At 38.7% G+C, this 13,015-nt stretch overlaps 1 protein-coding gene across 1 annotated transcript in view; it reads left to right on the top strand.

The window, feature by feature from the left end:
* Positions 1 to 2,128: 2,128 nt before the first annotated feature.
* The window catches only part of LOC135476461 (potassium voltage-gated channel subfamily KQT member 1-like), a 39,914-nt gene continuing 29,027 nt past the window's right edge, over positions 2,129 to 13,015 (top strand). Inside the window, exon 1 of the mRNA XM_064756494.1 lies at positions 2,129 to 2,273. Coding sequence (XP_064612564.1) covers positions 2,146 to 2,273 — 128 coding nt within the window. The 5' untranslated portion in view covers positions 2,129 to 2,145. The remainder of the gene's footprint in view (positions 2,274 to 13,015) is intronic.

The following is a 13,015-nucleotide window of genomic DNA, read 5'->3' on the forward strand; positions in this document are numbered from 1 at the left end:
GATCCTTCATTATCTGTGGAAAAAGCCCTGCTCTTTAGCTAGAAATATCAGAATATTGACCACACAGTGTCAGCTGTGTACTGACTCTTGTGGTTATTACCCTACAGCTAGACTGCTGAGTATGAAGTGAGCTGGCAGCTGATCTCGCATAACCGACTTAAGTTTCACATATTTTTTATTAGTACATGTAGGCTGATGTATTGAAATAGAGCAGTGGTCATAAAAATGTGATCACGAAATATGAACCAATAAGATGATCCAACAGGTATTAAATGTTACTCATGATATCCACTATTATATTACGGCCTTTATAACAAACTAATTTATTAACTAATTAATTGATGTGTCACTATGTAAACATTATTGAGTATACAGTTTGGTAAACAGTAAGCTCGCCTCAGATCCCCCTCGAGCATGTTCCTATGCACATATGCTCTACATTTATGGCTCCTTAATTGAAATACAGTTGTTTTGGGAATAGATCAGCCTTAGAAGAGTGTGTGTTGGTATGGTAACGACATGTAGAACCAGTGGAGGGTGACTGGTGGCCCAAAGTGGTCGTACTCTACTTTAGGGCCTCCTGATGACCCTAATGACTACCTGTCTGTCCCATTGTTTGAGGAGACTCTAAGATAAATGTACACGGGTGCAGAGCCTAGACTAGCCTATAAATGTTTAACACAAGCCCTATCCTGTTTGATCAATAACAGCCAGAGTGACAGACACACCTCGTGACACTCCACACCTTGCCTAATACCGCTCCACTTGTTTTTGTTTCAGGGGTAACAGTTGGCTACTGTGGACTAATGAAGAGTGCCTCAGCCAGTAGGACTTGGTACTTCCCACTGCAAACCCCAGTTCTGCCTGCACTTGCCGCCAAGCCACTGACCAACTGACCATTCAGCCCAGGGACAGATTCTAACTGGCATGTCCCCCAGGTTCAAGAATGAGCAATTCATCTGAGTGGTCCCTGGTGAGTCAAGCCTTATCTGCCCTTCAGGGAAGCTGACATCAGTTTATGGCAAGCTGAGGTGTTAAGGGGACCCCCACCGCCAGATAGAAGATGGTATTTTTATGTGGGAACACTGTTGTTACTGATCAGTCAGCCCAACTCTGTGGTAAACTCAAGGCCTGCCAGAGCAGTGGTTAACACAGTGCTCACATTGCCTTACCCGGCTGATTAACTCCAGCGAGGAAGAGTCAGCCAGTCGACAGTAAGCAAACATAGTATCACCTGCCAGTAATTTCACATAACCAGCCTGCAGCTGCTAATTTGACACATTTTAGTAATTTTTTTCTTTTTTTTTTTTACATGGAGAAATCTATTGAGGAATAAACGCGGTTGACTGCTTAGTTGGCTATTGATTGAATTGATTGCTATTTAGACAACAGTGGAGAAATCGAGAGAGCAAGTTGGATTCCCATTTCTTGGGAAAGTGAAAAGTCAGCTGCTTTGCCTATGACCTTTCGGTTCAGTCTACCTCATGTGCTAACTCAAGGCTTGAGGCTTGGCCACTCAGCTGGGCTGAGGCCAATATGGTCACTTGGAGAGCACAAGTAGAAAGCGACAAACTATAATTGATCACAGCTTCAGCGTGTAGTGCTCTTTTATTCTCTGATCAGAATTCTTTTTTACTGTGCAAATTGGACTGGTAAGGATGCTGAAGCTATTATGATAATTCATTCATTGTGTCCGTGGCATTCTCCAGGGAGCAGTTGGTTATTGAGCGTCAGGTCGGGCCAAGGAATTACCTGGTGTGATAATAGTATTGTACAGTTGGATGTAATCTGCCGGCGGCAATGGTCTGATAGTGCCGTGCTTTGAGTTGCTGTGTCAGTGCTGTGATACTCACAATGGACACATACACGACAATTGTGACGAATAGTCGCGCTGGAAGTGCCTGGTACGATGGCAAGAAGCCTGTTGGCGGAGGTGTAGAGATGACGGAGCTTTTGGGGGGTGGGGCAGGAGGTGAGCGCCCTGGGGATGGGACCATGTGTGTGGATGGAATGGGAGGCTGCCCCACCACACCCAACACCCTGGAGTATAACTCAGCTCTAGACACTTTTGACGGTGAGGAATGTTCGGCCGTGTCTGAAGAAAACACAGAGTTTCGGGATATGCCGAATAGGTCCGCGTTAAAAATGGAAAGTTTGTACGAAGACCGTTATTCCACAAAGAAACCGCATACGAAGGCCACAATACAGGGACGAATCTATAACTTTTTGGAGCGACCCACTGGCTGGAAGTGTTTCATCTACCACTTTACTGTGTGAGTATTCATTATGATTTCATACCCATTTTCATTCTGTTTCAGTGACATACATGTATGTATGAACAGACAGCATCACAAGTTCTTACTTGAAAGTTTTGTTACGTACATGACATAAAATGCATTGTGGCACAGGTGGTATCAGAGACCTCCTACCCACCCACACACACCCAGCACACAAAACTTTACTGGAATGAAGTTTTATAACTACATTGTATTTACACAAGAAGCCACTTTGTTTGATACTGCAGTCTCTGTTGCATTTATGATGCTCTCTCAAGAGTCTGAATGGCATCATACACGTACACATCACCTGTGGAAGTTAGGGTGTTAGTTATCAACTCATTGATAATTGCTTCAAAATGCATTAATATGTGTCATGTACACATGTAATGATTGATTTTTAGCCATATGTTGGCTTTACAGGTGTACAGGTAGATGTACATGTATGTGCATGTAGATTTGTGAATATTTCAGGGTAATGATGTCATGTCTGTGTGACTCTGCTGATGGAATTCCCAGTTCATATATTTTGTAATTAATAGCAGATCTCTGTTTATGCCCGAGCGAGAGTTACATGCATCTGTGAACATCAGTGATAGCTTGTAGTCTGATTATTAGGTGACACTGATAACATTGATTTTGCCTATTTATTTATACACATGTATACATATCTATTTTTTTTTTTTACCTGTGCGGCATGATGATTAATAACAGTTAGATACATACACTAAGCTGCATCGGTCCGAGGAAATGATACGTGAATCTTTGATGGGTGAAGTAGTAGATAGATTGGGAGTATAAACTCATTCACAGAAGGGGGCCTCCATGGCTCAGTTGGTTAGCGAGCTAGTGCAGTATAATGACCCAGAAGCCTCTCACCCATGCGGCCGCTGTGAGTTTAAGTCCAGCTCATGCAGGTTTCCTTTCCGGCCATACGTGGGAAGGTCTGGCAGCAACCTGCAGATGGTTGTGGGTTTTCCTGGGCTCTGCTCAGTTTCCTCCCACCATAATGTTGGCCGCTGTTGTATAAGTGAAATATTCTTGAATACAACTTAAAACACCAATCAAATAAATAAATAAATCATTCAGACAAGACCAGGGGTTAGGACTTAGAGATCACCTACATGTATGTTCAGATAGTACATGTAATTACATGCACCTTGACAATAGCTATGTACATGTATGTATAATATAAGCGACATTCGCATTTCAGGAGGCACACTACTACACTTGCCACAAAAGAGCAACCATGGTCAAGTTAGCACCCAGTCTTAGACAGTGGCCTTTGAATTTTTCACCAATATGGTGCGAATATTTGTACATCTGGCATGCGAAAGTTTGTCAGTAACTTGCCCAATGATGGTGGAGTACCTAAGCACTCCAGTTTCCTCCACCCATAAAAGTGAATGTCACATAAGTGAAAAAATTGTTGAATATCACATTAAACAATAATTGATATAAATGGATCAGTTTAATGATGTTCTGTTTGTTCTGTTAAAACATTATTGTATCAAGCACCAAGATTTGACAGACCCACGTGAAATTTTAACAATGAAAAAGGTGACCTAAAACTCATTATTAGAGATTTGAAAGAAATTAACATAAAGAGAGAGAGAAAAAAGGAGAATTATGTCCAAATACCTACATGTACACATATAAATACTGTAGAGTAAGACCCTGTTATGGGGGGGATATTCAGGATATGGCCAGCCGACATATGCTATGCCATGTCATGTGACAAGATTTTTAAAAGAAGGTGCTAAGTTCAGAGTAAATATCTCCATTGCACTTGCGCATGTTGTTATGTTACCAACACATGGATGTCTGTGTGAACATGTGTCTGTAAATCTGACCAATTAAATAAACTGAAAGAGTGTTTAACCCAGAACAAACTAAGTCAATATGCTTAAGAAAAAAACTGGGAAATTTTGAAATGCATTGAAGCAGTGAATAGTTATTATCCCAGGACTTATTTAATGTTGTCATTGTAATTGAACCAACCTGATTGTCCAATTGTACAGTAAACACAAAACATGCAAGGAGGGGAATACTGTAAATTTAACAGATTTGATGTATGTTAATTACTAATGAGGAAATTAATTAAAAATTATACAGGCATTTTATTTCAATTTCAATATAAAATGTGGCTCCACACAAACACCGCATTTTAGCAACAAACAACCAGCCAGGGTATTTATATAAATTATTTATACCTTGTTTATGCAATTTATGAGAGCAGTTAATGAAGTGTGTGATCTACTATAGATATAGGGTTTCCCTAGTCCTGTATATGTAGCAGTTTTGTAAGGCCACGATGAGTTCATTTTTTACTTCCTGTCTTTTGTCCTCTTATATGTAGGTTCACATGGGCATTGTTCTATCCCATAGTTTTATCAGCCAAATAATCTGCAAACATACATGTATGTGCATTTAACCAGAAACTCCATGAACTGGGCAAAGAGGAATAGCTGTAACTTATATACATGTATTTTTGTGTAATTATTCTGTATTAAGCAGGATTACATTTTGTTTTTATTCACTATTGGCTGTGAATAATTATGTGTACATGTACGTGTAATGTGTGCATGTATATGTGTATTATATGAACTACGCATTAGTCAAGTACATGGACAGATGTGTGTATGAAGAATCAGGAGTGTCCCCATCTACATACCTATATGTACATGTGCAGGTGCCATTTCTCTGCCAGCACTCAGAACCTCAAATCTGATTACATGTAGGTGTTAAAAAGGCCCCTGTGGTTGACGGAGACGCAGATAAGGCCCGTTAAGGCGTCTGAAGTAAGATGGAGACGGGCGACTGCTGCTGCCAGCTGCACACTCCTGTTTCTCCCTGTAATTAAGTCACGGGGATTAAGCATGGTGTAGATTGAGCCAGGGTAAGATGTGCACCCTGTACCAGGCTATTTAATGCTGATTGAATCATTCACCGATACAGTTTAACCCACTTTACTTGCAGTTCCACTGATTAAGGCTGAATCACGTTATAGGCTCACTCGGAAAATTGGTTCAGTTATGGCCCTTTTAACTGGGCGCCAGAATGTAAATTATGAATGCATCCCCAAGTTCTTCTTGCACTTTGAGCTTGGTTTGTGTCCTCAGTTACATGTACATGTAGCCACTCGTGGGGTAAACTAAAAGGACTTTTAAAAGTATTCAGTCTACTAGTATATATGTACATGTAGTACAGTTACAATACGTGTTCTCCTCAGTACATTTTCATACACAGGTATGACTACATGCTGGACGACACAGTTTTCAATCATTTGGAAAACAGTTTGCTTCATAGTTTAACCTGCACCCATTAGTTTGAAATTTTCACATATTGAGACATAATTTTCCATTTATTTGTACGTGCTCAAGTACATGTACACTTAATACACGTAGGCTTACATTTACATGTAAGACATATAAAGTCTGCTACATGAATATACATAATACATACTGTATACATTTACCGTTACAGTAAATACCCTAATTCCACAACCTTTTCGCATATGAAAGAGCAACTTTCAGTGCAATTTATGCACATTTTTAATTTGATTTAGGAGACAAAACTACTTGGTCAGTTTCAGTTTGTCAAAACTTTTAATTTTTATTTGGAGAATTTGGAGACAAGTGGCAAGAACATTTGTATCGTTCACCCTTTGCCTTAATTGTTTAATAAGACAATGGCGTTAAATTATCATGGTATGCTGACTTCCACACAAGAACAGCTGTACTGCACATGTACCAATGTACACATCTATATACAGGTGTGTCCAGCATAGTATTAGTGATTTGTTGACATTCCTGATGGAGAGAATTGTGTAACATGAGTACATTACATTGGCCAGTGTTAGCCTAGTTATGTATATGTTGACAGGTATGCTTGAGAAATTCCCTTTGATGTTGTCATGTATATATAGTTAATTTTTTGGGTAACAGCTTACAAATTCACTACTGGTTCACTAATCAGGTTACATTTTCATGGTGCACATGTAGTTCAGTTTTTTTCTGTCAGAAAAATGTGTGCCGTCTATTTCAGCATTTCAGCACACATTAGATGTGTGTAATATTTAAACATATGCATGTATACCATCTGATGTACATACAACTCAAGGTATGTCATATGTACATATGTAATATTGGATTAGTTTTTCTTTCACTCACAAACATATATTTCTAAAATGTGTGTCATGGTGCAATCTTCATCTGCGGGGAAAGTGAAGGCTAATATCCACTTACATGTACCAGTTTTTTGTATACCTGTAGTATACATAACAGAGCTGTGCCCTGTACATATGAAAACCATCTGAAATTTGTTTTTGACAAGCAGTGACTTTAGGGCTGGCAAATTCTGAAGTTAGAGGCACGGCTGATTTTTTTAATATATGTATGCTTGGGGTTTTGAGTCATACCTAACAATCCATGCTGCCAAAGCGCTGTCATCGCCACTGAATTTTCTTGCCAAAGACACCATACATGTCACCCCACCCAGTCACAATTACTGACACCAGGCCAACCAGTCCTGTTTCCTTGCTCTTGCCTCCCATTGCCGAGGGAGGCAGCAACAAGAACCATTTTTAATGTTTTTAGTATGACCCGACATGGGTTTGATCCCAGGTCTCTTGACTTCATGGCATACGCTATAAACATTAGGCCAATGGGTTTAGTACTTTGTTTGACAAAATGCCAAAGAAGAAGTTGTTGAGAGACCAGGTAGTGATTGATTTTGTCATTGTGTACATGTTCTTGTAATAGATATGGACGCTCAATGCGTGTTCACAATGTATCAGATACATAAGGGTTCATGGGTATGGGCGTTGAACACAGGTTTTACCAGAATAAAATAGTGACGTCAGTGCATGGATGCTTTGGGGACTTTCATTACATTGTATAAGCTTTTTGTCCTGCTTGATTTGATTATATCAACCAATGTAGGCCTATACATATGCATTTGGCCATCCCTAAATATTTATTATAGTATTTATAATAAATGACAGTACTTTATGACCGTGTATATATGTACCTGTATCTGTCAGCTCTACTATACTGTGGCTCTTGCCAACAGCAGCATGGATTCTTCGATTTTCAAACCTTTCGATGGGATAGAAACAAATTCACTGTGTCAAATATTATAAAAAGTTGTAAGGGTTGTTTACATTATTTATTGATATTTTATTGTGAGTGGACATTGATTAATTCAGACCCTCCGTGTCACTGTTTACACAGTTGCGGATGAGCATAACCAGACAAAATTGGTTCTGCCATGCATGCAGGTATATATAGGCAAATCCTATCACTTCAGCTCTGCAACATTGAATAATGGGTGGTATGGTACTCATAACTATTAAAACTCATGTGATAAAGGTCTTGTCATGGTGGGGCCCATAAAGAGATTGTTTGACAGTGTTGCTGTCTGGTGGATGGTTTTGACTTGCTGGTACTTGGTTTGACTTGCTGGTACATGGTTTTGACATGCTGGTACACGAAGATCTTGTGATGATGTTAGGAGACAATGTAGGTGTTGTGAGAATTAAAGACGTCTTGTAAAGAGGTTGTGAGATAGCTAGCATGGTGTTTGAAGAATCAAGGTTTAGTGGCAGATATTATTATATTATGAAGTCTCATTGTGTTTAAGGCTTTAGGTTTTGCAGAAGAAGTTATAAAGAAGTTTTTGAAAAAGTGTGGGTGTTTGGAGAATTAAGGTTTGCTGGTAGATATTGTTTAGATGATTTGAGACAGTCGGGCTCATTTGGAGAATTATGATTTGCCGGTAGATATTGTGTTGGTGATTTAAGACAGTGTGGGTGTTTGGAGAATTATGGATTGCTGGTAGATATTGTGTAGGTGATTTGAGACAGTCTGGCTCATTTGGAGAATTATGGTTTGCTGGTAGATATTGTGTAGGTGATTTGAGACAGTCTGGCTTATTTGGAGAATTATGGTTTGCTGGTAGATATATCGGTAGGTGATTTGAGACAGTCTGGCTCATTTGGAGAATTATGGATTGCTGGTAGATACTGTGTACATGTTTTGAGACAGTCTGGCTCATTTGGAGAATTATGATTTGCTGGTAGATATTGTGTAGATGTTTTGAGACAGTCTTGCTCATTTGGAGAATTATGGTTTGCTGGTAGATGTATCGGTAGGTGATTTGAGACAGTCTGGCTCATTTGGAGAATTATGATTTGCTGGTAGATATTGTGTAGGTGTGGTGAGACAGTCTGGCTCATTTGGAGAATTATGGATTGCTGGTAGATATTGTGTAGATGTTTTGAGACAGCCTTGCTCATTTGGAGAATTATGGTTTGCTGGTAGATATTGTGTAGGTGTGGTGAGACAGTCCAGCTCATTTGGAGAATTATGGATTGCTGGTAGATATTTTGTAGATGTTTTGAGACAGTCTGGCTCATTTGGAGAATTATGGATTGCTGGTAGATATTGTGTAGATGTTTTGAGACAGTCTGGCTCATTTGGAGAATTATGGTTTGCTGGTAGATATTGTGTAGGTGTGGTGAGACAGTCTGGCTTATTTGGAGAATTATGGTTTGCTGGTAGATATATCGGTAGGTGATTTGAGACAGTCCAGCTCATTCGGAGAATTATGGATTGCTGGTAGATATTGTGTAGGTGTGGTGAGACAGTCCAGCTCATTTGGAGAATTATGATTTGCTGGTAGATATTTTGTAGATGTTTTGAGACAGTCTGGCTCATTTGGAGAATTATGGATTGCTGGTAGATATTGTGTAGATGTTTTGAGACAGTCCAGCTCATTTGGAGAATTATGGATTGCTGGTAGATATTTTGTAGATGTTTTGAGACAGTCTGGCTCATTTGGAGAATTATGGATTGCTGGTAGATATTGTGTAGATGTTTTGAGACAGTCTGGCTCATTTGGAGAATTATGGTTTGCTGGTAGATATTGTGTAGGTGTGGTGAGACAGTCTGGCTCATTTGGAAAATTATGGATTGCTGGTAGATATTTTGTAGATGTTTTGAGACAGTCTGGCTCATTTGGAGAATTATGGTTTGCTGGCAGATATTGTGTAGGTGTGGTGAGACAGTCCAGCTCATTTGGAGAATTATGGTTTACTGGCAGATATTGTGTAGGTGTGGTGAGACAGTCTGGCTCATTTGGAAAATTATGGTTTGCTGGTAAATTTTGTGAAGAGGATGTGAGTCTGGTTGTCTTAATTGTGTGCCTTCTTTGAACTCTTTTGTTCTATTCGTAGTGTGTTTTAAGTCATCAGTATACATGTAGTCCTTTTACTAGGTAGGATCTAGAATTACTGCTGAATTTATTCATGTAGACATGATAGGGCACATATGTACATGTACATATACTTGCTGTAGGTGTTGGTGGCATTCAAAGCTTAACGATGTATAGTCTGAGTGTGTATTGCCTTCACACTATGTAAACCTACATGAACATCTGTGTGCATGTACACCTTTATATAGCTGCAGCCAATGTGCATAACTGATGCTTGTAAATTCCCAATTAGCCTGGTTATCTCTGGCTTCAGAAACTGTAGCTGTCGGAAACAATTTTCCTGAGCAGTGTCATGTTCATCTGACCTAAGCACCTGTCCAGTTTGTCCAGTCAGATGGAGTTTCTCCTGAACTTACCATATGTTTGTTCAGTTTGTCCAGCAGGATGAGCTTTCTTTGTACTGGGCAGCTCTTTGTGATAGAAAGATCACTAGACTTTGTAGTTCCATCTCCACATGTATACGCTGTACACTGTAGCTTGGGGAGCAGATTGATCCTATGCATGTACATGCCTTAAAGACTGAAATTATAAGGATCTTTCGTCCAGCTCATGCTGGCTTCCTCTCCGGCCGTAAGTGGGAAGGTCTCCCAGCAAGTTGAGGATGGTCATGGGTTTCCCCCGGTTTTCTCCCACCATGGTGCTGGCTTCTGTCGTATAAGTGAAATATTCTTGAGTACAGCGTAAAACACCAATCAAATTATAAATAAATAACAAGAATCTTTGATAAAGAGTCAGAACTGAAAAAATGATATTTGATTTCTGTTGATTTTAAATGGTGCATGGAATTCGGAAAATTGGAAGCACACACACCTGATAGCTCCTCAGCGTCCAAAAAAAAAGTATACACATACATATACATACCACTTGTTTATGTTGTAGAATGGAACCATTGTTATCCCCCAAAATTTATGAATTTTTCAACCATTTCAATTTGTTATCAGTTTGTTAGAATTTTATGCAGCTTCATGATTTTGGAGAAGACTCTGTATTTACATGCACTGTGACTGGATGGCCATTATTCTACAAGACATACTTGTATATATCAATTCTTGTACAAAGACTTTGTTGCTGATGCCCTGTAGCTAACACTTATTAACAGTATTATGCAGTCTTAGAAATCTGTATGATGACTAAAGACCATATTCAAGATCAAGTGATGTTAAAAGTGTATCAAAGCGCTTTTCATCACCACTATTCTAGACTCATCTCCGTTTCATTTACAACATGCAGCATCACAATTTCAGTGTAAATATTGGAAGGGAGATCAGTGAAAGGTAAAGGCTCAGAGATTCATGTATATGCATTAATTGTGCCGGAAGTGTGGAAATATAGAAGGATTTTAAAGCAGATGGGCGTACATGTATAAAGAGTCGGCTACTTTATGTTCACAATACATTTATACTTATTGTTCATGTAATATACATGTATATTGAGCTTTAAACACCATCGTCTTAATTTGCATTTAATTAAGACTGAGCATTAAATATTAATTAAAAGTTCTTTGGAATATGTGAAAGTAATGCTCTGCAAATTCTAGACATGGTGACCTCAAAAAGTGAACAGGAATATTTATTTCATGTAATGAATGAAATCATCGGTTTTGATTGTCGTATTGAGGGTGGGAGGGACCAGTTGTAGAACCTCAATTGTGATGTACAAAAAAAAGACTCAAACCATCAAACTACTCAACATTTTTAGCTTGCTTGTAACGTTAAACGAAATAACTTAGGGGTGGTATCTTAAAAAGTACTGCTAAATAACAGTATTTAGCTCAGGGTTTGTACACGTAGAGCACATTAGCACGGGAAGGATGTTTCATCGTTGATTGGATATGTGCATATTATGTATCATAAATTACTGAATTCCTGGTTTAATGTATTGCGTATAAGAATCAATGTTAAACAAAGTGTTAGGGGTGGTTTCTCAAAAAGTGCAGCATGTATTGAGCTCAGGATTTGCACACATGTAGAGTAGAATATCACGAAAGGGATACTCCATTGTTGATTTGGTTTGCACATATTAAGTATCATGATTTACCCGAATTCTTGACTTAGTGTATTATGTATTAGAATCACTGTTAAACAAAATGTTTGGGTTGGTATCTTAAAAAGTATTGTATGAAATACCAAATTCACAATTGCAGTTCTTTATTCATTGAACTTTTTGAATGAAGTTTATCATTCATGTGTCTCATACATGTGAGCTCTTCTAAGTTGTTTTTATAGCAGATTATCTAAAATTAATCAGGATATCCCTTACTTATGAGTTACCTCATGAGACTTAATCCTAAGTAGGAATCCTCCATGTGACCCTGTCTGCCATCATGAATAGTTAATCCCCGCTAATTAGTTTCTATGAATAAGCTCATCCAAATCTGTCGGGTTGTTGTTGCACTAGATGGTTCTGTTTTCCTTCATAGTCAGCCAGACCTTGCACATAAATCATGCACATGATGTGTACAAAATGATTGTCATCATTTGCATGTCATTTTGCAGTAAACTCGGTAGTGTCTTGTTGAGAAAAGAGTCCCCTTCAAAACAAAGCCTATTTATACCAATTTTTTATACCCTTGTTTGACTCCCCAAGGTTTAGACTGAAATAAGAAAGCAGTAAGATTTCCAACAACTCTTTTGGGGCCATTTTTTGTTTGAGCAGGGTGTCCAGATTTCTTTTTCTCCTGTCTCCAAATAACATTAGATTTTTATTTCACCCATCCACTTAGATACGTACATGTAGCTTGGTAGCTCTCTACGGTCATTATGTCTTGTAAGCACCATGAATGCAAGAATGTGTCTACATTTACAAGTATGTTTTGTGGTTTGGGAATCCTGTTATAATGTACCCCAGAGCACTTGGGGTTTTGTTGACAGCATCTTTGTGCACTGCTGTATTTGTCTTAAAAATTCACCCTAAAAAATTGTATTTTTGGAGGCAAATGAAGGTTATGAAATATTACTTTGTCCTGAAACTTTTTTTTCCTATAGGATATCATCCCGCCTTCCAAACAAACTTCAAGCCACGTTTCTATTAAGGATGACTAGAATCGGGTAGAATGAGTGACAAATCCATAGATGAAATTTTATGTCAAATACAATATTTTGCCCTAAAATTTTCATCAAAATACAGTGTAGTCTTGGTATAAGAGCGTCAATATAGCGTGCAGTGGGATGTAATGTCCCCCAAAAATCTGTGGTGTAGTTTCACACAAGAACAGTTTAAACTGCAAAAGAAGAAATTGAAGATGGTGTACTGTTAAAAAGATAAAATAAAGTTGAAGCATCAGGCAGCTACATGTACATGTATTCGAAACTAGGAGATAGTGCCTCATTTTCTCCGCTTAATTTGCAAGGAGGTATGTTTGCAGTGCTTCTAAGAAAACCCGATAGCTATTGATTAGGCTAGTTGACCTTTCTGTACTCGGACACATCAATCCTGGATGGAACTGTGAGGAAAACAATGCAACT

This window comes from Liolophura sinensis, chromosome 1 (assembly GCF_032854445.1).
Source record: "Liolophura sinensis isolate JHLJ2023 chromosome 1, CUHK_Ljap_v2, whole genome shotgun sequence".
Lineage (NCBI taxonomy): Eukaryota > Metazoa > Mollusca > Polyplacophora > Chitonida > Chitonidae > Liolophura > Liolophura sinensis.